This window comes from Scyliorhinus torazame, chromosome 17 (genome assembly GCF_047496885.1).
Source record: "Scyliorhinus torazame isolate Kashiwa2021f chromosome 17, sScyTor2.1, whole genome shotgun sequence".
In the NCBI taxonomy this organism is placed as follows: domain Eukaryota; kingdom Metazoa; phylum Chordata; class Chondrichthyes; order Carcharhiniformes; family Scyliorhinidae; genus Scyliorhinus; species Scyliorhinus torazame.
Genome location: NC_092723.1, coordinates 160227153 through 160252123, shown reverse-complemented (window position 1 = coordinate 160252123; position 24971 = coordinate 160227153). Strand labels below are relative to the sequence as shown.

The following is a 24971-nucleotide window of genomic DNA, read 5'->3' as shown; positions in this document are numbered from 1 at the left end:
CAGCTCAGTCAGCAGCTGGTCACAGGCGTTCAGTGCCACGTTGCCTGGATGGAGCCAGAGACAAGGAATAATTGATGCAATAGCATCCAAAGTGAGCGCCAGCAGCTGGGGGAGGGCAAGGCACCTTGTTATCCCTTTCTCTTCAAAAGCCGGCACCGCAAAGAAAATAAAGCAAAATGCTAACGGACAGTATAATTGAAGATTTTGAACTCCGGGAGGAGGAACCGTGGTACCAGCAGCAGCAGAATATGGAGCACGGTGAGTTTAAAGTTTAAAGGCGCGCCTGTGGGTTGACAGGTACCAGGAACAGCGGCTACACGCTGTCTGCTTTATCCCGCTGCTTCTTTTATTCCAAAATACTGCCAACCTGAAGTTAAAAACCAGAAAATGCTGGAAGCACAGGCAGCATCTGCGGAGAGCGAGACTGTTCACGATTTAATCTGACCTTCCCGGAGCATTTGTCTCTTAATCATACTCTGTCTGCTGTGCACCGGGGTGAAAGGAAACCGAGCCCTTCCCACCCCGCACTGTGGCTTTCTTAACGCAAAGGAAGTTATTTGTCCCCCAGCCTGTAAAGATCGATCAAACATTGTATTTTTCTGAACAGCCCAGTTTAATCTAATCGATGGGTGTGCAGCGCGGACGGGGGCCATTCGGCCCACCGTGTCTGTCCTAGCTCGTGCTGTCCAGTCCCACTCCCTCTGCTCGTTCCCCCTAGCCCCGGTTGCGAGTCTTTTCTTCGGCAGTAAGTTGAATTGGTGTGTCGCCGGGACAAAGACAACGTTTCCAGGCGAATTGCATTTCAAACATAATCTCGCTGACTCCCAACAATCGGGCTGTGAGGACTGTGCAGGTGGGGTGAGGGATAAAGACTGGAATGAGCAGCTCTCCCAGACCCCGCGCGCGCTCTGTGTGTGGGATGGAATTCTCTCTCTCGCCCAGCGCGCCTTTTCTCAGTGTCTTGCCTCGGAGAGAAAGGTCTCCATGGAAACGATACCCCAGTGACAGGCTGAACCCACTGTAATTTGTTCTCTCATGGAAAATGATCCCCTCCCTTATCTGCATCCCACTCTGAGGGTGACTGACTAAAAGTTGGTACCCTCTTTGTGCAGTTGTTTCGCTTGGAGCCGGTTCGGGCAGGGAAGTGCAGGCTGGCAGAGTGAGGGGGTGGCTGCAGGCGAATGTTGAAGCTTTCACTGCAAGGAGGGCCAGCGTGGACAGAGGCCATTCGCCCCTTTGTCCCCGTGCTGGCTCTTTTCAAAGAGCAATTAGAGCAGGTGTTTCTCTGCAGCCTTTCAAATTTCTCCCCTCCAAGAATTTCAGAGTTGAATCTGTTTCCAGGCAGTGTATTCCCCATCACAACATCTCCAGAGACGGAGAGCTGCTGCTGTAGAGAAAGAATTTCTCCCTGTGGCCCCTTTTGCTGATTACTTTGAATCTGTGTCCTCTGGTCACCGAAAATTTACTCTATCAAACACACCTGGAAACCCCGCTACTAAGCCTCCTCTTTACCTTGTGCACTAACAATTGCTGCTGTTTGTGGGCAGGTTTGTCATTACTCGAGTAATATACCATCAGTCTGAAGTGTTTTGACAATTTGCAATGAGCTGCTGTACAAATCTGAAATAATTGGAATATTTGTAAAGGAGCGGATTAAATCCTTGCGAAGATGTGCTCCTACATCAATTTAAATGTGTTCAACCAGTCAGATCAGATCGTGTATATCACTTGCTAGGGTCAGATATCACAAGTCCCAAAAGACGTGCTGTGGGTGAATTGGACATTCTGAATTCTCCCTCCGTGTACCCGCACAGGTGCCAAAATGTTGCGACTAGCGGCTTTTCACAGTAACTTCATTGTAGTGTTAATGTAAACCTACTTGTGACAATGAAGATTATTATTATATTTTATTAAGTGTAACGGTTCTGGGGCAGCTCCTCTGTTAATGCCCAGACTTTGTCCCTCAGTTTTGCTGATTCTCTCCCTCGTCCACGTGGGTTGTCTTTCAAATGTGAACCTTTGCGATGGAGATTCCGCCTGCTGTTGACCTGATCCACCCACATGCACGGTCAGGCGGTGTACCCAGGTTGGCGTTTGCCTCACTTGCCCTGGGACGCATGCAATTAAAGAAATGTTCTCTCAAAAATTCATTTTAAATTGGGAAGAGAAGGGGAAGCTTTTGAATCCAACTAGGAGTGAGCATTAAGATCTGCTGAATAATGTGTAAAAGGCTCGGATGTTGAGTGAACTGTCTTCTCAACATGGATTCCCAGCTTCGTTGTTGCTTCCTCCTATTGGGAGACTCCCGAGGGCTGGTGAAGTAATTTGAGTACTCCACACTGCCAATGTCTAGGCAACGAGGCAATTAAAAACAGCTAGCGAAAAACTAAGTAACAGAATAAAAGAATATAACATCTATTAGGAGTTATACACGGTACTGAGGCTATATAAAGCCAGTCAACCTCATGTGTCTCTCCTTGTGATAATGTCTGCAATGACACTGATAGTTAACCCTGGAGGTTCAAAAGCTGATTTTACTTTGTGTTATCAACATGGGAAAGTCAAGCGTTCTCAAGATTAATATTCCTCCTAATTGTATGTTTGATCGGCTATAAGCACAAATTGCTAAACATTCTTGTGAGGAGTAATTTTGAAAGACTGGGAGCCGTAACCTCTGCATTTGACCTAATTCCATTTGGTCAGTAATAAAAGCAGAAACGTTGAAATATTGTGCACGCACTGCTCCAGTGGCAAGAGAAAGAAGAGTTAAAGTTTATGTATAACTGTCTTTCCACAGATGCTCCCAGATCTGCTGAGTGGTTCCAGCATTTTCTGTTTTTATTTTGGGCTTCCAGTATCTTGCTGGTGTTTTACTATCTGCCTGTTTGGATGCGTCAGTGTTGCAGTTAATGGATTCTCTGTGGTTTGCTGTTGAAATCAAAGTCTTTATATAGTCTGACAGCTTCTCTAAGATGCTTCACATTTCTTCAGTTTTAATATCACTGGTGAAAGGAAACGATTTGTATTTATCTGGTGCTTTTCATGATCATCGGACGTCCCACAGCCTTGTTTTTTCTCCAGCAAATGAGATAGTTTCAAAGTTGTAATGAAGGGAATTGAGGCAAGCGAATTACATCAAACAACAATGTGGTCTGCGATTAGATCATCTTGCTTTTCTTCTGGTGATGTTAAGAGGCAAGTATTGCCCAACTTCCCTCTTCTTCGAATAGTCCCATCCAGTCTTGCCACAAGGGAGGTTTAATGTCCAATGCAACAGACAGTGCAGCACTCCTTCAGTACTGTACTGGTTATGTGCTGAAGTCACTGGAGTAGGCCTTGAACCCACAACCTTCGGTCTCCAGCCAGAGTGCTATCCACTGAGTCATAGCTGACACCATTGATGTTTTGCAGGGATAGCTATCTTCCTCATTAGCTGTGGGCAATCTATGAGAGGCCAATGCTAGCAATGCCAGTTACTGCCATTCTAGATATGTGGGTGGGGATGAGTAAATGTTCATGGTTGATGAGTTGTGAAGGGCGGAAATGGCCTTGCTCCCCTGTATCTGGTACCTCCTTGAGGATTAAACTGCTTTTTCTTCATTTCTAGACCTACACCTGGCAGCTGAATTAGGAAAAACTTTGTTGGATCGTAATACGGAGTTGGAGGAAGCCCTTCAACAAATGTATGGCACCAATCAGGAGCAACTCCAAGAGATTGAGGTGAGAGGTGGACTCTGCATTTTCATCTCAATGGTTGTGAAGAAAGCAAAATGCAAATCTGTGTTTGAAGGAGTGAATGCTTCTGATATCAAATCAGCTCTACATACTCTTGTGAGCATAAAACATAGGGCATGAGATTGCTTAATGTTTGACTTCTGTTGTGTGTTCTTAACAAACCTTTTCTGTATGGGTGTATTCAGAAGGAAAGTCTTAGCAAGCGTTTCAATGATCTCTGCTCTTTTATTGCTGACTGTTTCATCTGAAAGTGTGAGTTTATTATCCATTCATGGGATATGGGTGTCACTTTCAAAGCCAACATTTATTTTGCCCATTCCTACTACATTGGCAGGCTATCTACATCGAGGTGGGCACCACAGCTATGCACCATCCTACGTGCATGCACACTCCAGCATGTATCACTGGATAGTTGCCAGGTAACTAATCTGCCTTGTTGCCCCACTCCTTCAACCAGATGTACTGAGGCCAATTATTGATCTGGCTGAGACTAATACAGACCTGGAAATTCAGGAACTGAAGGAGGCCATTCAGCTCCTTCCGCCTGTTCTGTCTGCCATTCAATTAGATCATGTATCTTGTCTGCTGTGGTGCTGTATCTCTTAATACCCATGCCTAGCAAAACTCTATAAAAGGTGTGAACTTGTTTCTGTGTCTCCATCATGTAACTGTTAGGCTGGGATTTTCCAGTCTCAACGGCAGGGTGTAATTGGAGGAGGGAGGGGGTGAAATCAGTTGACTGCTGGTGTGAATTGATGGTGGGAACATGCAGTCCCATCCACCATGGCGGGTTGCCATTCCTGCCAGAGGCCAGCGTGAAGCCATTTTGCATCCCATTAATGAGATGCAGGTAAATTCCCAACTGGAATTGCACCCCTTTGCCACCAGTGGGATATCACACTGATCAGAACACATCTGGCCCAACATGAACTGAATATGTTGGGACTCGTCTGGGGTGGTCAGTGGAGAACGGAGACCTCCAGCGACCTTGGACCCTGGAACATCAGATGCAGCGGTTGGCTGCAGGAGATCCCAGGATGTGGATCTTCGCGCTGCAGGAGCTTCCAGGACATGGGAATGTGATGCTGTTGGAGCTTGTGGGGGGGGGGGGGGGGGGTCGTTACACTGCTGGTGGGCAGCTGCAGGAGGTGCTGGTGGGCGGCAGTGGGGTGGGGGATTAAATGCGGAGGAAAGGGGTCTGTGGTGTCAAATATTGGTCCTTGGGGGCATATTGAAGGAATTGTTGATTGGAAAGGATGGTGAGGGTTAATGGGGGCAGTGGGAGCCAGTACAGTGGGAGGGTGAGGATCTTGCAATGATGGGGCTGTTGGAGGAGACACTGGAGTAAAATCGGATTCTGGGATTAGCAGGATGTATGCCTATTGTCATGGCAAGTGGGCTCCTTGGGAAGGTAAGGGATACAGATATTCATCTGCTTGAGTTGAAGGACTGGTGAGATCAAAGGTCACAATGGAGTGTTATGGGCCAGGATTTAGAGAACCCCAAAGTGTATCATGGAGTTCACCTGACCTACAACTTTTAATAGATTGTGGTATGGGGAGCACGCGGCCCACTACAGGTGTGGTACAGCAGAAATGGAAAAGTATTTTTTAAAGCAAAACAATGTTTATTCTATGAACTCCAGTTAACCTTTTTAAAACAAATAGTGAACATCTTAGCAACCATTAATTCAAATACAACCCCCAAAGAATACAACACTTAGTAATGCTTACGCTGTCCTTTTTACATCCAGAAGACTTACAAAAAAACATAACCTTTAACAGAAGCACATCAGGTTAAAGTCAATACTGAAAACATTTATAATTCTGAATTCACCAAATGATCAAGAGATAGTCTTTTCATGGCAGAGAGAACAGCAGTACAGCTGCTGTGTCTGGCTTCAGCTCCAACACTGAACACGAAACTAAAACACAACCTGCAGCAAACAGTCTAAAACGAAAGTAAAAAGCTGACAGACAGCCCAGCTCCACCGACACTCTGACATCACTGATAAACACCCATTTTGTAAAGGTACATATCTTAAACACCCATTTCATAGAGCTACTCTCACATGACAGGAGGGATGGTTATGATGACGGGGAAGGGTGTAGGTTGGAAGGTGTCAGACTCTACTTGAAAAGCCACTTGTAGCATAGCTGCCTGCAACTGCCTCAAGGTGGAGATCTTGAAGTGCTGCATGGGAGTTGGGACAGCAGGGGTGGGTGGCAGGTCAGCTCAACTGGACAATTGCAGGGGAACCCCAGCGTTTAGTACTGACAATGCTAGGGCTTTTCAACAGGTTGGCGGGTGAAGGCAAAGGTTCAGCTCTTCTAGGTGCTCACCTGACATCTGCAGCAGGGGCGGAGGCAGCCTGCTGACCAGTTTGCCTTGTCTTGGATGACCTTGGAGGCTTTGGAAGCTATCCTCTGGAGAGCCCAGCCTACTTGCTTGTGGGATAGCTTCCTCTTGTGGTCACAGGATGACGTTGAAGAGGTCATAGGCAAGGGGATTCTGAAGGACTCCTCTGCTCATGTGCCTCTTTTTTTTTTTAAACTGGATCGAACCTGGGACCTTGGCACCTTGAGGCAGCAGTGCTAACCACTGCGACACCATGCTGCCTCTGCCTGATGTCTCCCCCCACCTCTCGCAGCATCTCGTGCAGACTTGACCCCAGAGGCTCGTCATCCAACTCTGGAATAAGGTGGGTGAACTTAAGGCATGGATCGGTACTTGGGACTACGATGTGGTGCCATCACGGAAACTTAAATAGAAGAGGGGCAGAAATGGTTGTTGGAGGTCCCTGGTTATAGATGTTTCAATAAGATTAGGGAGGGTGGTAAAAGAGGTGTGGGGGGGTGGCATTGTTAATTAGAGATAGTATAACCGCTGCAGAAAGGCAGTTCGAGGAGTATCAGCCTACTGAGGTAGTATGGGTTGAGGTCAGAAATAGGCAAGGAGCAGTCACCTTGTTACGAGTTTTCTATAGGCCCCCCAATAGTAGCAGAGATGTGGAGGAACAGATTGGGAAACAGATTTTGGAAAGGTGCAGACGTCACAGGGTAGTAGTCATGGGTGACTTTAACTTCCCAAACATTTGAGTGGAAACTCTTTAGATCAAATAGTTTGGATGGGGTGCTGTTTGTGCAGTGTGTCCAGGAAGCTTTTCTAACACAGTATGTAGATTGTCCGACCAGAGGAGGGGCAATATTGGATTTAGTACTTGGTAATGAACCAGGGCAAGTGATAGATTTGTTAGTGGGGGAGCATTTTGGAGATAGTGACCACAATTCTGTGACTTTCACTTTAGTAATGGAGAGGGATAGGTGCGTGCAACAGGGCAAGGTTTACAATTGGGGGAAGGGTAAATACGATGTGTCAGACAAGAATTGAAGTGCATAAATTGGGAACATAGGCTGTCAGGGAAGGACACAAGTGAAATGTGGAACTTGTTCAAGGAACAGGTACTACGTGTCCTTGATATGTATGTCCCTGTCAGGCAGGGAAGAGATGGTCGAGTGAGGGAACCATGGTTGACAAGCAAGGTGAATGTCTTGTTAAGAGGAAAAAGGAGACTTATGTAAGGCTGAGGAAACAAGGTTCAGACAGGGCGTTGGAGGGATACAACATAGTCAGGAGGGAACTGAAGAAAGGGATAAGGAGAGCTAAGAGGGCATGAACAATCTTTGGCGGGTAGGATCAAGGAAAACCCCAAGGCCTTTTACACATATGTGAGAAATATGAGTGACTAGAGCGAGGGTAGGTCCGATCAAGGACAGTAGCGGGAGATTGTGTCTTAAGTCTGAAGAGATAGGAGAGGTCTTGAACGAGTACTTTTCTTCTGTATTTACAAATGAGAGGGGCCATATTGTTGGAGAGGACAGTGTGAAACAGACTGGTAAGCTCGAGGAAATACTTGTTAGGAAGGAAGATGTGTTGGGCATTTTGACAAACTTGAGGATAGACAAGTCCCCCGGGCCTGACGGGATATATCCAAGGATTCTATGGGAAGCAAGAGATGAAATTGCAGAGCCGTTAGCAATGATCTTTTCGTCCTCACTGTCAACTGGGGTGATACCAGGGGATTGGAGAGTGGCGAATGTCGTGCCCCTGTTCAAAAAAGGGACTAGGGATAACCCTGGGAATTACAGGCCAGTTAGTCTTATTTCGGTGGTAGGCAAAGTCATGGAAAGGGCACTGAAGGATAGGATTTCTGAGCATCTGGAAAGACACTGCTTGATTAGGGATAGTCAGCACAGATTTGTGAGGGGTAGGTCTTGCCTTACAAGTCTTATTGAATTCTTTGAGGAGGCAACCAAGCATGTGGATGAAGGTAAAGCAGTGGATGTAGTGTACATGGATTTTAGTAAGGCATTTGATAAGGTTCCCCATGGTAGGCTTCTGCAGAAAGTCAGGAGGCATGGGATAGTGGGAAATTTGGCCAGTTGGATAACGAACTAGCTACCCGATAGAAGTCAGAGAGTGGTGGCGGATGGCAAATATTCAGCCTGGATCCCAGTTACCAGTGGCGTACCGCAGGGATCCGTTCTGGGTCCTCTGCTGTTTTGTAATTTTCATTAATGACTTGGATGAGGGAGTTGAAGGGTGGGTCAGTAAATTTGCAGACGATACAAAGATTGGTGGAGTTGTGGATAGTGAGGAGGGCTGTTGTCGGCTGCAAAGAGACATAGATAGGATGCAGAGCTGGGCTGAGAAGTGGCAGATGGAGTTTAACCCTGAAAAGTGTGAGGTTGTCCATTTTGGAAGGACAAATATGAATGTGGAATACAGGGTTAACAGTAGAGTTCTTGGCAATGTGGAGGAGCAGAGAGATCTTGCGGTCTATGTTGATACATCTTTGAAAGTTGCCACTCAAGTGGATAGAGCTGTGAAGAAGGCCTATGGTGTGCTAGCGTTCATTAACAGAGGGATTGAATTTAAGAGCCGTGAGGTGATGATGCAGCTGTACAAAACTGGTTAGGCCACATTTGGAGTACTGTGTAAAGTTCTGGTTGCCTCATTTTAGGAAGGATGTGGAAGCTTTGGAAAAGGTGCAAAGGAGATTTACCAGGATGTTGCCTGGAATGGAGAGTAGGTCTTACGAGGAAAGGTTGAGGGTGCTAGGCCTTTTCTCATTAGAACAGATAAGGATGAGGGGCGACTTGATAGAGGTTTATAAGATGGTCAGGGGAATAGATAGACAGTCGGAGACTTTTTCCCCGGGTGGTACAAACCATTACAAGGGTGAGGTCATTCATCAGTTTCTAGCACTGCAGCCTCAGGTGGAGGCTGTACGCTGGCCACCCCAGCGACTTCCTCCAATGCAACATTGGTCACATGGCTCTGCCTCCTTGTTCCATTCCATGGCCCCTCGAGGTGTCCACTGCATTGAGCAGCACATCGAGAGATGTGTCGCTGAATCTGGGGGTTGGAGCTCCCTGGGATCGCTGGACCATCTCCTCTTTACATGGTGGCTTTGTGACAAAGCAGTTGATGTTTGGGTGGCTTTTAAATGTGGTGCCCAGATATGACAGTAGGTTATGCGTATTGTTAATGCTGAAGCTCTGTTATTTTACTGTTCTCTGATTACACGCGGCATTCGCAAATACTGAGAGGCTATTCAGGATCTGGGCCAGCAGCCTCAACACATGAGATCTAGGGTGGCTTCATTGATTGGGATTTAGTGTTGTCTCGTAAAATGCATAGGAGCAGCTTGGCATCTGTGTTAGTAGGTCAATGCACCTATCTTGTAAACAGGAGTTGCTGATTTCGAATCTCAATGGTGCGTTCTTATTTCTTCAGTAGTGTTGAATGTTGCTGGACTAGTAATCCAGAGGCCCAGGCTAATAGTCTGGGGACATGGGTTCACATCTCATTGCAAGAGCTGGTGGAACTTGGATTCAGTTAATAAATTTGGTATATTAAGCTAAAATGCAGGGGACCAAACTGAACCTTACAGAGGGCTCCTGCAATGTGATGTGTACTCCTGTTTCTGCTGAATTCTAAAAGATGTTTTTCTTTCTGTTCTGACAATGAGCATTTGTTGTGGTCCCTGAACTTTGTATTAAACCAGTCAAGTGACATGATTGGTACAAATGGAGTGAAAGAATGTGCATTTAAATAGCGCCGCTCACAGCTGCAGGATGTCCGAAAGTGCTTCGCAGTCAATGAAACGTAGTCGCTGTTCTTTTTTTAAATTTATAAATTTAGAGTACCCAATTCTTTTTTTTCCAATTAAGGGGCAATTTTAACGTGGTCAATCCACCTTCCCTACCCTCCACATCTTTAGGTTGTGGACGTGAGACCCTGCAGACACTGGGCGAATGTGTGTAGTCGCTGTTCTAATGTGGGCAAAGATTTTGTGCACAACCAGCTCTCAAACAGTAAATGTGACAACAGATATTCTGTTTTTTGGTGATGTTGGTTGAGGGATAAATGTTGGCCAGGACTCCTTTTTGAATAGTGACTTTGAACCTTTTACATCCACTGTGAGGGCAGATGGGGCCTCTGTTTACTGTCCCATCTGAAATACAGCACATGTATCAGCGTCACGCTCCCTCAGACCATAAGAAATAGGAACAGGAGGCAATACAGCCCTTCGCGCTTTCTCCACCATTAATAAGATCATGGCTGATCTGAACTCACTACCGTCTCTGTAATATTTAATTCCCCTGCAGATTTAAAACCTATTGATCTCAGCCTTGAAAATGTTCAAGGACTCGGCCTCCACAAGCTGCCTGGGGTAACGGGTCCGTCCTTCCTGTTTTATGCTCAAGCCCTGGAGTGGGCTCATGACCTCCCGATTCAGAAACCAGAGCGTTACCCACTGAGCAAGGCCAACATTAAATCTAATCTTTAGATTGCTTTCTGTCATCTTTAAATACTCTCTAGTCTCAATAATTAAGCAAACATTCTTGGCTGACTTTTATTTTTGATTCTGGATCATGCAATCTCTGCCCCTTCCTATTCCTTGGTTTTTTTTTGTAAAAATAGGACTCTATTATTGCAATTCTACCCTGAATGCACTCACCAACTCCTCAGGGTTTCTGAATGTTTCACAGCTCATTGGAATCTAACAGATACACGCTTGATTTCTCTCACACCTAACCATGTGTCCAGGAGTCAGTGTTGTGTGTGTGTAGGTTTAGCATCGCTGACTAAACAGGAGGCACATACACCTACTCTGATGGAGATGCTTTATTTTTGTAAAATATTTTTATTCTCCATTTTCACATTTTCTTCAGAATTTACACCCCACCAACAAGCAGTAAACGGTAACAAATACAAAGTCAATCCCCTTATCAACAATAATGAACCTGTCCTCCCACCACCCCAAACAGCGCCCCACCTGACTATGAAATGAAAATGAAAAATTAAAATCGCTTATTGTCACAAGTAGGCTTCAAATGAAGTTGCTGTGAAAAGCCCCTCGTCGCCACATTCCGGCGCCTATTCGGGGAGGCTGTTACGGGAATTGAACCGTGCTGCTGGCCTGCTTTCAAAGCCAGCGATTTAGCCCCTGTGCAAGCATCAAATAAAACAAACCCTCCCACGGTGGGAAAAACAAAGGGAAAAAAAAGGAATCCGGAATCGCCTATGGTCACCATTGACCTATAGAGTCCACCCCCCTTCCCCCTAATATTCAATGCCGTCCAATCCCCGAAAGAGTACCATAAATGACACCCATGAATTGTAAACCCCCCCCCGACCCCGACTCCTCCTCCACTTCCTCTTATAAAACTCCTCCCCCCCCCAACTTTCCACCCCGGCTAGACTCATCGCAATCTGTTCTGCCAGGCTTCGATGGCCGCAGCCTCTCCCCCCACCTCACTTCTGTTCACTGGCCGGCTTAAACCGGCCAGCGTGGAGGCCCCCGCCTGGGTCTCTTTCCCCCTTGCCCGGTCCCAGGAAAACCAAGAAATCCACTTTAGCACACAAACCCCGCATACACACCCAAGCCCCAAAGAACCATCATTGCAAATGAAAGTCCCATCTCTTCCCTTGTCCAAATATATACACCGTTGGCTCATTTAGCACATACACCAGCACGCAGTGAAAAAATAGTTACATGAGGCGACATCGGCACATGACCATTTCTCAATTCAGCCACAGTCCTTCTGCCTTCGCAAACTCCTCCGCTGCTTCTGCCGTCCCAAAATAAAAGTCCTTGGATCTGTAGGTCACCCTCAACTTAGCAGGGTATACTATGCCGCACTGCACCTTACTGATGTACAGTGCCCTCTTCACCCAGCTGAAGGCAGCCTGCCTCCTCGCCAGCTCCACCATAAAGTCCTGATATATGCGTATACCAGCTCACTGCACCACCCGCTTCTGCTTTGCCCAGCACAGGACCTTCTCCTTCACACTGTCCCTGCGGCTCACTCTCCTTTGGTACAGGCCTCCACGACCGATGAGCCCGACCCAGTTCATATCGGGAGGGATCATCCCCCTCCCCCAATAGCTTCGCCAACATCATGGCAAAATACTCAGTCGGCCTCGGGCCTTCCACTCCTTCGGGCAGACTCACAATCCTCAGATTCTGTCGCCTGGATCTGTTTTCCAAGTCGTCCATTTTGGCTCGCAGACCCTTGTTGATCTCTATCATCTTCTGCATCTCATTCCCCATCGAGGTAAGTTGATCACTGTGCTGCAATAATGTCTCTCCACTTCATCAGCGCCTCACCTTGCTCCCGCACCTCCGCCACTGCGCTCAATACCGCCGCCCTCACCGGGGCAATCACCTCCTCCACCAACACTTTCAATACCGCCCCCATCTCCTTCCTCATCGCCTCCATGTGTTTTGTGAACTGCCTTTCGAGTTCCGCGGCCATTACCTTATTAATTTCTTCAGCCGGGGGCAATGCAGCCTCCCCTGGTGCCCCAGCCTCCACTTTTCTTGCCGTCCCCGCAGTGACCTTTCCACTCCCCAACGGACTTTCAGCCGCTTTTTTCACGGCTGTTTTTAACTTATTTTCAACATTTCCCTTCACTGTGCCTTCTGCCTGCTTTTGCCGCCTCCACTGCTCCTGGGACCGGGCGTTAAACCCCAAAAATGCCGTTCCCGAACGGGAGCCCTCCAATGTGCGGCTGCCTCCCGCCCGCCATCACCAGAAGTGAGATGCTTTAATCATTTGATTCTTTATTAATAATTGTATCGCCTGATACTGTGTGGGGGTCAAATGACAAGTGGTTTGGTTCACTCCTGTGTTGGGGTGTGTCCTTTTGAACAGTCTGCGTCTGCAGGATTTCTGGCTAAATGTAAAACTTGCCCGTGTTTAGCTCCGTATTGTAGGACTGTGAGCATGGAGTTGGTTAGGAGTTTACAATCGCCACCGGATGCAGTGAAGGTTTCTGTTTGGGTTTAAATCGGATGCTACAATGTGTCCAATGCCTGAAACCAAATCCCACAATTTGCAGAATGTTTTCTAACGCTCTGAATTCATGCAACATGTTTGAACTGGTTAATTCATGTTTACTCCGACTGGCAATGGGTTTTGTGCAAAGGTGGGGCAGTGGGGGGTGGAAATGTCTAGTGATGAGAATGAATTACTTGTGGGATGACACAATTGTTTTGTTGGGCAGAGCTGATGGTTAAATGTCTCCACGTTGCACTAAGACCACTTGCTACAAGGTTTTGGTTGCAACCTGGTCGAAGACTGAAATGAAATAGACTTGTCTTTTCAAGGTTTGGTAATTTGGAGATGTCCATAATGTTAATTGCATCCAAGATATTATGATGCCCTCAAGCTCATGAATTCCTTGCGAGAAGTGGCTTTCCCAGATCTGTAGTCAGATTCTGCAGGACTCTTGGAGCATTGTGTAATCCCCTCTACATTCACTGCCTTTTTAAAGACTTCGCCTTCATTAATAACGAGTGTTCAATCATTGACTAGAGCAGAAATCGATTGATAACTGAAATGATGGAATCGTTTTCATTCAGCAGGGCGATCAAAATCGGTAATGTACACTTTTAGAAAGAGAGAGAGAGAACTTGCATTTTTACAGCACCCTTTATGACCTCCGGACATTTCACAGTTCTGTACAGCCAAAGCAGCAGTTTTTATTTTAAAGTGTCGTAGAAGATCCAGCAGCCACCCAGATCATATTTTTAAATCATTCTTGAGATATGAACATCACTGGTAAGGCTGGCATTTATTGCCCATACCTAACTGCCCTCTAGAAGGTGCTGATGTGTGCCACCTTGAACCACTGCAGTGGTTCACCCACGGTTCTTGTCTTTCTGATGCAGTGTGATCCAGCGCAGTGCCTTGCTACACCATTTCAGACGGCAGTTAAGGGTAAACCACATTATGGACAGCACGGTTGTGCAGTGGTTAGCACTGCTGCCTCACGGCACCGAGGTCCCAGGTTTGAATGGATTGGGTACTCTAAATTTATTTTTTTTAAAGAGTAAACCACATTATTGTGGATCTGGAGTGACATGTAGGCCAGACCAGGTTAGATCACCTGAATTCCTGCTCAGATGGGTTTTTGCGACCATCACGGACAGAATAAAATGCTGATCTCATCAATAAATTAAATTCCCCGCCTGCTGTTATAGGGTTTGAACTCCTGTCTCTGGAGCATTATTCCACCCCCCCGGATTGCTACTCTAGCAACATTACCACTGTTATCATTCCTGCTTTGGTTTTATTGATGTTTCCTGGGGTTGAGAGGAGAGGAGAGGAGAGGGAAGGTGACCTGGCTGCAGGGGGTGGAGAGAAATAGAAATGTTCAGTTGTTGATGATCCACCCACTGAACATGATGCAATAACCCAGTACTGCATTAGGATGGTGTGTAGGACTGGAATGTGTTCAGACAGTGTGTGGTGTAGTGAGGAATGTCAAAACCAAACCCAACCACAGCTTCCTGTTTGGAATTGGATACGTCTTGGATTACTGTGTCTCTGATTCCATATGTTGATGTAATGTGCAGCTGTTCCACTCCAGGAGGAAGCTGGACAATTCTACAATATCAACATCAAAACTGACAGCTCCCAAAATACAACTTTCTCTTCCGTTAGTAAAAAGGTTATGGTTGAATCAGTTGGGTGATTAGTAACTATGTGGGGATGAGGGGGGCAGACTTTAAAATATTTTGATCAGTGGAATGTTATCTTGGATTCCTTCATCTTTACATCCACTGCTTCCAAAATTTTAAATCCCCGACCTTGTTTTCAATCCATCGTAGTCTGGTCACTCCCTATCCCTGTGATCTCCTTCAGCTCCGCCACCCACTGAGGTCTCTGTGCTCATCTAATTCTGCCCTCATGTTCATTTGTTTCTCTTCTCGCACATAGTGGTGCACAAGGTAGGTTAGCTAATACTGTTCCCATAGTGAGGTTTTCCTATAGTCTGTCGCCAGAGGCTTACAGCTTGAGGGGCGCCACTCTGCATCAAGCATTTCAGACCAAGACTATCTCCCGCTCTTTCCACTTACCATGGAAGGATTTGGCAGGTTGATACTCAACCTGTTGACCGCGTTGCAAACACATATTTTCCTTGGCCCTAGGGTGGGACTCTTACCTGGAGTTTTTGACTCGGGGGTAGTGATGCTACCCACTGCACCACAAGACTCCCTACTGGCCTCTTGTGTATCCCTGTTTTTAATCATTCTGCTGTTCATAACTGCCTGAGTCCTAAGTCTCTAACTCACTCTCCCTTTTTAAAATATCTCTTCAACCAAGCGTTGGTCACCTGTCCCTCCTATCTCTCTGGCTCCGTGTCTTTTTTTGATAACTCTGTCTACACCATGAAGTATCTTGAGGTTATATTTTTACCGTTAAAACATTTTATAAACAAGTTGGACGTTGAGTGACCCTTTCTGAGGTTTTGTGGTTCAGTACAGGTTACAATTTGGACCTGGGACCTTCCTGAGCTCTGTCTTGGCCATCACAGGAGTTTGTATCTGGGAGGGCACAGTCTGCTGTGACAAGTTGTAACGTGTGCATCTAGCTCCAGTTAAATTGCCCAGGAATGCTGAGCTTTTAAGTGAAACCCGGAAATGGTGGAGTTGCGCAGCAGGGCAGGAGGTGTCAATAAATCAAGAAGAAGGGATCTGCAATTCTGGGTGGGAATACTTCAGATTTCTGCCATTTTCAACTTTACCTTTTTTATTTGCCTGTAATCAGACCAGTATTATAGGAGTTGAGGAGATTTGAATCTATAATGTTGTATTATTGCACAAGGTGAAGGGTGGCTGCATGTTTGTCTTGTGGAAGAAAATAGTACATAAGAGAAATTTGAGCAAATCTCTTTTGAAAGAAAAAGCTTTACAGCATAATTGTCGGAATTTACTAGGTTAATCCCAGATCTGAAGGGGTTGGATTACGAGGAGAGATTGAGTAGACTGGGACTGTACTCGTTGGAATTTAGAAGGATGAGGGGGGGATCTTATAGAAACATAAAATTATGAAGAGAATAGATAGGATAGATGTGGGCAGGTTGTTTCCACTGGCGGGTGAAAGCAGAACTAGGGGGCATAGCCTCAAAATAAGGGGAAGTAGATTTAGGACTGAGTTTAGGAGGAACTTCTTCACCCAAAGGGTTGTGAATCTATGGAATTCCCTGCCCAGTGAAGCAGTTGAGGCTCCTTCATTAAATGTTTTTAAGATAAAGATAGATTTTTGACGAATAAAGGGATTAAGGGTTATGGTGTTCGGGCCGGAAAGTGGAGCTGAGTCCACAAAAGATCAGCCATGATCTCATTGAATGACGGAGCAGGCTCGAGGGGCCAGATGGCCTACTCCTGCTCCTAGTTCTTATGTCCTCACTATCGCAGCTTTTCATTATGATACCATTCACTTACTCTGAGGATTGGGTTACAGGACTTAATAGTTATCCTTGAAAACTTTGGTTCGTTTCCCTTCCCCCGTTTTCCCCTCTTCCTTCGTACTCATTTGATCTGATGAAAATTTGTTGGAACAATCGGAAGAGAACGATTCTTCACCAGGTTAAATCAGGAGTAGGTCATTCAGACCATTGAGCCCGCTCCGCTGTTCTTATGGTTGATCAACTATCTCAATGTCCCTCTCCCCCACTATATCTCCAAATCCATTGACATCATTAGTCTGCAGAAATCTAGTGATGTCTGCATGCTCAATGATCTGAGCGTCCGCAGCCCTCTGGGTTAGAGAATTCCAAAGATTCACCACCCTCCCAGTGAAAACATTCTTCCCCATCACGGTCCTAAATTACCTACCCCTTATTCTGAGACTGTGACCCCTAGTTCTAGGCTCACCAGCCAGGGACCCTGTAATAATTTTGTAGATTTCAATGAAATCTCATTATTTGAAACTCTAGAGAATACAGACCCATCTTTCTCATAAATATTCCTGACATACTAGGAATGCTGTGCTGTCGTCCCTCTATGGAAGTATATCCTCCCTTTTAGATAAGGAGACCAAAGCTGTCCTTAACACTCCTGGTGCAGACTCACCAAGGCTATGTCCAATTCAGCAAGTCATCTGTACTCATGCACTCCAATCCCTTTGCGATGTAGGCCAACAAACCATTTGCTTTCTTTAATGATTGTTCTATCTGCATGCTAGCTTTTCGTGACTGGTGAACAAAGCCATCCAGGTCCCTTTGGACCTATACTTCCCAACCTCTTGCCAATTAAGAATTACTCTGTCTTTCTGATTTTCTTTCTACTGAAGTGGATAACATCACACTTATTCACATTATCACAGCAATTTGGCAGTCCAGAAGTCTGCACTTGCTCTCTGAAAACACATTTATCTAGTTCTGCCTTATCGCTGTAACCTTGAACATTCTTTCTTTTCAGATAGCAACCCATTGATTATCTTGACTAAACCTGCCTCCGTCACCCTCTGAGTAAGTTCGTTCCAGACTCCAACCACCCTCTGGATGAAAAACAATTCCTTGCTTCACTTTTACTCCTTTTGTCAATTATTTTGAATCTGTTCCCTCTAGTTCTTGATGTATTTTTCACCATTTACCATCCATACACCTCAGGATCCTGAATGTCTCCATCAAGTCTCCTCAGCCTTCTTTTCTCAAAGGAAAATAGTCCGAACTTCTACAATCTATCCTCATAAATACCCTTAATGTTGGGTGGGGTTACTGGGTTATGGGGATAGGGTGGAGGTGTTGACCTTGGGTAGGGTGCTCTTTCCAAGAGCCGGTGCAGACTTGATGGGCCGAATGGCCTCCTTCTGCACTGCAAATTCTATGATAATCTATGAAATACAGATCTTTAAACATAATAATCTTTATTGTCACAAGTAGGTTTACATAACACTGCAATGAAGTTACTGTGAAAATCCCCTAGTCGCCACACTCTGGCGCCTGTTCGGGTACACAGAAGGAGAATTCAGAATGTCCAAATTACCTAACAGCGTGTCTTTCGGGACTTGTGGGAGGAAACCGGAGCACCCGGAGGAAATCCATGTAGACACAGGAAGAACGTGCAGACTCCGCACAAACAGCGGCCCAAGCTAGGAATCCAACCTGGGACCCTGGCGCTGTGAAGCAACAGTGCTACCGTGCCACCCTGTGCAATCACTCTTATGAATCTCGATTGTGCCCTCTCCAATGCAGTCACATCCTTCCTCGAGTATGGTGCCTATAATTGGACCCAGTACTCCAGATCAGGCCTAACTAGTGTCTTATACAAGTTCAACATGACCTCTTTACTCTTGTACTCCGTGCCCCTATTAATAAAGCCTTCAAATCCATATGCTTTATTAAACTGCTCTTTCAACATGCCCTGCCATTTCCATTGACTTGTGCACATACACACCAAGGTTCTTTTGTTCCAGCACCTCCTTTAGAGTTTCTCCCTTTATTTTATATTGTCTCCACAATCTTCCTGCCAAAATGAATCACCTCACACTTCTCTGCATTGAACTTCTGTTCTTGCCCATTCCCTTAGCCTGCCCAAGTCAGCTTGAAGCCTCTTGCATTTTCCTCACACCTTACATTCCCACCGAGTTTTGTGTCATGAGCAAATTCGGAAATATTACATCAAAATGTCAAGGAATCCATGTGGAGGGAATTTAAGAGAAAGAGGGGGAAAAGATGATGAGTCTTGCATGTGACACAGTTACTTTCTCCTGTAACTTTACTGTTACAGGAGAGCATTACTGCCTTGTGCCCTGCTGACTAAATGCAGCTTCTTGTAATGAGTGGAGTAACTGGATGTGCAGAGTGTGAATCTTGGTGCGACACTTCATTGCAGTCTGACTGACTTCTGTTTGCCTTCCAGTACCTCACAAAACAGATAGAGCTCCTCCGCCAAATGAATGAACAACATGCCAAGGTTTACGAGCAGCTCGATGTGACCGCTCGAGAGTTGGAGGTGACTAATCAAAAACTTGTTATGGAAAGCAAGGCATCACAGAATAAGATAATAAGGTAGTAAAATATTTGGCAGCTAGAATATCTTTACCATTAAAAATCATGTGTAGGATTTTACTGATCAGACATTTTGTCTTAGCATTTGTGATTGAAAATTGCCCAACAACATTTCCCATTCAATTTTGATATGTCAACAGTCACAAATAGAATTGCATTCTCTGGCCACAAGGTGGCTTTGTGGAGAATATTTCCGAAGCAACACCATTCAGTAAAGCCGGTGTTCCCAAACTGGGTTCTGTGGAACCCTGGACGACTTTAGGAGTTTCGCGTTCAGTGACCCGGGGAGGGGGTGGGTGGGAGTACGATGAGTCAGGGCTGCAAGCACCGAAAAGAGCCTAGAGAAAGCGGGGGGAAGGGGGGTTTGTCAACTGTTTATTGACCGGAAGCCAGTCTCCCCTATGCAAACTGGTAGAATACTTGCAATCATAGGATTGATGAATATTTGGGTCAGACAGTGTGAGGGTCCCTTGAGGTACTTGACACAAATAACAATGTGGGCTGGTGGGTGTGGTGTGTGTGTGTCAGCTGTAATGTGTGTTTAAAAAAATAAATTCAGAGTACCCAATGTTTTTTTCCCCCAATTATGGGGCAATTTAGCATGGCCAATCCACCTAACCTGCACATCTTTGGGTTGCGGGGTGAAACCCACGCAGACACGGGGAGAATGTGTAAACTCCACATGGACAGTGACCCAGGGACGGGATTCAAACCCGGGTCCTCAGCGCCATAGTCCCAGTGCTATCCACTGTGCCGCCATACTGCCCTGCCATAATGTTGTGTTAACTTTGGTTTAATGGGCTGCATGGCTTTAATAAAAACATTTTTAAATTAGAAATTTAGAGTTTGCATTTAGTGTGCAAACTCCACACGGACAGTGGCCCAGAGCCGGGATCGAACCAGGGACCGCGGCGGCGTGAGGCTGCAGGGCTTACCCACTGCGCCACCGTGCTTCCGCTTTAGTAATAATTTGACCAGTGTTGGGAATATTGTTTACTTTCCGATTCTCTCCCCTACCTGCACTGAGGCCAATTGTAGTCACTCACTGGTCTTACTGCGCTCTAGCTCTGGTTTAACTATCATCAGCATTGGAACACCTTGGGATTTTTGCTAAATAATTAGACATCAGTATTTTTCTCTCAAAATCATCATTCAAATCCGATTGATAATGCTGCTCCATTCACAATCCTCTAAACTAAAGACTCCTACAAGCTGCCTGTATGTTCTGACCATTGGCATGATTAAATTGAAGGGCCTTTATTTGGATCTGTCTTGTCTTGTTTTGCTAGCTTGGCAGAGACAATTGATGGTCTACAATCTCACGTAGATGAGCTCCAGAGGCAATTGGAGGAGCTGAAGGATGGCTCACGAAAGGAGGGAACCGAGCAAAGGAGGGCAATGCATAGCCTTCCGTGCCTAAAAGAGTTGTACGATCTTCGGAAGTAAGTCCCACTGTTAATTTTATTTTGTTTAAACTGAAAACTCTTTATTTTGGTGTCTGCCTTTTTGGGGGGATCACTGTTTGCTTGTGCTTCTCAAGCTGAAGTGTATAATGTACTTGATTAATTGTATCTCCGTGGGTAGCGTCAGCTCTGAGTCAGAATGCTCTAGGTTCAATTCCCACTCTTGCGACTTGTACATATAATCCAGGCTGACACTCCCAGTGCGGTACTGAGGGAGTGTTGCAGTGTCAAGAGGTGTAACTTTCAGAGATCGTGTAAAACCGAAGCCCCAACTAAACCTCTCTGGTGGAAGGCAATAACTCCATAGAGATTATTTTGAAGAACAACTCCTTGAGCTCCGGAGTCAGTATTTATCTTTGAAACAACCACTAATAGTTGATTATCTGGACAATTATGCAGACATGTTTAAACTCCAGGGACCTGGATGTTATTCCTGATAAATGAAAAATTTCCACTGCAAATCCCACAACGCAACTTCCAGAATTGGGAACATCAAACTCCCGGAGGGGCTAGGGATTGTTTGTTTTGACAGAATAATTCTCCAGTATGTGGTATTTTCTATTTAATATCTTGTCTGAAAGATGAAACTACTGCCAATGGAGTGCTGCTCCCTGGGCCTGGATTTTGTACTCCAAACTCTGGGGTGGCCCTTGAACCCCACAGAGTATGCCAAACCACAGCTGACATTTCCTTAATCTAGATAACTATGCTGTGTCCATGGGAGCTACTGTTACCAGGGGCTTTTTACACGTAATGTGTTGTGAGGCTGGAGAGTCTGGAACAAGGTCATAATCTCAGAATGAAGGATCAACTATTTGGGACTGAAATGAAGGGTTGCGAACCTTTAGGATTCTCTAACTGTGGATGTTCAGTCATTGACTCCGGTCAAGACTGAAGTCCATGGAGGATATTGGTGGAGTTGAGGTAGGTCAGCCAAGATGGTACTGAATGGTCCATCGGGGGGAGCTGAATGGGATACCCCGTTCCTTTTTCTGATATTCTCACACTGTGTTATGTAGGGAATTCCAACATAAGCTGTTGAAAGTTAAACAATTCTTGGAATATTGGGATCTGGAGTCATTTTCCGTTTTGCTTTTGTTTAACAGGTACTTTGTGTATGACCACCTGTTTGCTGCAGAGATCACATCTGATGAAGCCCAAGTTAGTCCATTGGAGGACGAAAATGAGAGGTTGAAGAAGAATATGAGCATGTTGCAGGCTCAGTTGACCCTGGAGAGACAGAGGAGGGAGGGTATGGAGCAGGAGTATTCCCTGCTCCTGAGAGAGAACGGCGAGCTGGAGAAAAGCCTCTCCGATTTGGATGACTACAAGCAAAGTATCCAAGAGCTGGAGAGCAAAGTGGTGGAATTACGGCAGAGAAGTCAAGAACCTGCTGACTTTGTAAGTGTGGTGGACAATCTGCTCCCCGAATCTTTCCTGTTTTCTGGGAAGGATTCTTCGGACCTTGTTCATTTCTCTGGGATCAAACTGTGTGTGAATGGGGTAGGGTCGCAGACCGAGCACGGGCCACCGAACCTCAGCGAGACCCTTCTGAAGAACAGCTCTGATGAAGACCCGGTGAGGGGCCACGAGCAGACGTGCATTAGGAGGGCTGAGGCTGTGCGCCAGCGAGGCATCTCGCTGCTGAATGAGGTGGACGAGCAGTACATCGCCCTGCAGATGAAATACAATGAACTGCTGAGCAGGTGCCATCGCCCGGAAGACACCCTGAGCCACAAAGCTGTGCAGACCTCTCGCCGCATCTCCCAGGACCAGTCTGGTAAAGCAGCCCAGTGTGAGCAGCAAACCTCAGCCAATGAAGAGCTCCTGAGGAGTGAGCCAGCTGCCTGCACTGCTCCGCTTCCCATTGTAGAACTGGCCAGCTCATTCAGCAATACCCAACCAGAATATAAAGTTTTGTTCAAAGAAATTTTCAGTTGTATCCGCAAAACAAAAGCCGAGATCAATGAAAACCGATCAAAGTACAAATCCGTCCAGTTGTAGGCCGGCCACAGCAAGAGGAATAGAGAAATTACCAGTATTGTTGTATCTGTAGTTACAATAAAGCATTAGGAACTGAAAGGGCACAAGAAACCTCATGTAACTTATTTTGCATGAAAAAGTATATTGCTGTACAATTCTGGTGTCCCATTAAAGAGGAAAGACTCAAAAGGGAGCCAAGAATTTGAAGGATCTATTTGGTAGAAAAGTATTTGTAAATAAGCTGAGAATTGTGAATGTGAGTGACTTTCCCATCCAAAGAAAGTCAACTTTTAAAAATTATGTATTTCTACCTATAGATTGTCTGATTGTGGATTTTGCTGTGGGAGATCTTGAGATACCAAAATAATATATATAAATGCCGAGGGAAAGTGAAGGTATTTTCTGATGTAGCCCCAAGACCTGCAGAGCAGGAGAAGCCTGTCTTCACTGAGTGGGCTGGGCTCCTACATAGTGGGACTGCTACATTGGCTGGTATTAGTGGTGCCAGTGTTGAAACCTCAGCCTTCACATGTCTGTGAAGTTGGATGAGGAAAGAACTTGTGCTGAACCCAATATGCCAGGACTTGCACCAAAAACATGATGACTGTGGTAAAGTGTTCTAGAACTGTGTCCCAATGTGAAATGACTCCCATTTTATTTGCAGGATGAGCATAATAGGAGATCAAGGTCATTTTCCTCAAAGGGGAATTGTGAACAATGTTTATTGAGTCTTTGGAGCAGACTGGCGTAGAGTAATTTGCTGTTCAATGAATAAAGATGTGTAAGAGCAAAACAGTTTTCTGTAGTTCAGTTCTGTATTGCTGAACATTCCTACTGTGTACTTCTGAATCTTTGCGCAAATGTGCAATTGAGGTTGGCACAAGATGAATGCTCTGCTTCCTTGAGAGGAGTGCAGGGATTAACATCTGGAAAAATGCACCAAACCTTATCTGACAGCCAAGCTATACTGGCAGCGGGTGGAAAAAGACTGGTCTTATAGACCCGTTTCAGGGTGTCAGTGCTTATAACCAATTAAGCAACTTTTTGAAATGTATTCTGTTTAATGTAGGAAATGTGATAACCAATTTACAGACAGCTCCCACAAAATGCAATGTGATAGACGCCAGATAATGTTCTTTGATTTGAGTGATTATTAACCAGAACACAGGAACTTCTCTTCAAAATATGAAGTCATACAATATGAATTCTAATATTTTTGTGATATTGAGTGGGTGGAGCAGAGAAGTTCTTACTTGGACTTGTTCCTGTGTCTAGAGATGCATGAGGCAGACAAAGCATTCCATTCTCTCCTGGCCAAAGCCAGTGTTCTTGTGACATTCCAGTATCTGCTGACAGTCTGGCCCCATCATCATATACATCCAGGAGGAGAAAATGTGTGAACACACTGGGTACTTGTAGTGGAGAAAGGAGTGTGTTAGTGGCTGCTAAACTAGACAATGCTGCAAATATTTGGGTCAGCATCAGTGGTGAGTGAAGTTAGTACAGATATGAGCACTTCATAGAACATTACAGTGCAGTACAGGCCCTTCGGCCCTTGATGTTGCGCCGACCTGTGAAACCACCCTAAAGCCCATCTACACACTTCCCTTATCGTCCATATGTCTATCCAATGACCATTTGAATGCCCTTAGTGTTGGCGTGTCCACTACTGTTGCAGGCAGGGCATTCCACGCCTTACTACTCTCCGAGTAAATAACCTACCTCTGACATCTGTCCTATATTTATCTCCCCTCAATTTAAAGCTATGTCCCCTCATGCTAGCCATCACCATCCGAGGAAAAAGGCTCTCACTGTCTGCCCTATCCAATCCTCTGATCATCTTGTATGCCTCTATTAAGTCACCTCTTAACCTTCGTCTCTCTAATGAAAACAGCCTCAAGTCCCTCAGCCTTTCCTCATAAGATCGTCCCTCCATACAAGACAACATCCTGGTAAATCTCCTCTGCACCCTTTCCAATGCTTCCACATCCTTCCTATAATGCGGCGACCAGAATTGCACGCAATACTCCAAATGCGGCCGCACCAGAGTTTTGTACAGCTGCAACATGACCTCATGGCTCCGAGGCTCCGAAACTCAATCCCTCTACCAATAAAAGCTAACACACCGTATGCCTTCTGAACAACCCTCTCAACCTGGGTAGCAACTTTCAGGGATCTATGTATATGGACACTGAGATCTCTCTGCTCATCCACACTGCCAAGAATCTTACCATTAGCCCAGTACTCTGTCTTCCTGTTATTCCTTCCAAAATGAATCACCTCACACTTTTCTGCATTAAACTCCATTTGCCACCTCTCAGCCCAGCACTGCAGCTTATCTCTGTCCCTCTGTAACTTGTAACATCCTTCCGCACTGTCCACAACTCCACCGACTTTAGTATCATCTGCAAATTT

General features: G+C 45.6%; 1 protein-coding gene across 1 annotated transcript; it reads left to right on the top strand.

The window, feature by feature from the left end:
* LOC140394322 (cerebellar degeneration-related protein 2-like) lies at nucleotides 1-23349 on the top strand. The gene is made up of 5 exons (XM_072481490.1): nucleotides 1-258; nucleotides 3608-3720; nucleotides 18962-19110; nucleotides 20400-20552; nucleotides 21680-23349. The coding sequence occupies exons 1-5, from the start codon at nucleotides 177-179 to the stop codon at nucleotides 22575-22577; spliced, it is 1395 nt and encodes a 464-aa protein (XP_072337591.1). The 5' UTR covers nucleotides 1-176; the 3' UTR covers nucleotides 22578-23349.
* The last annotated feature ends 1622 nt before the right edge of the window (nucleotides 23350-24971 follow it).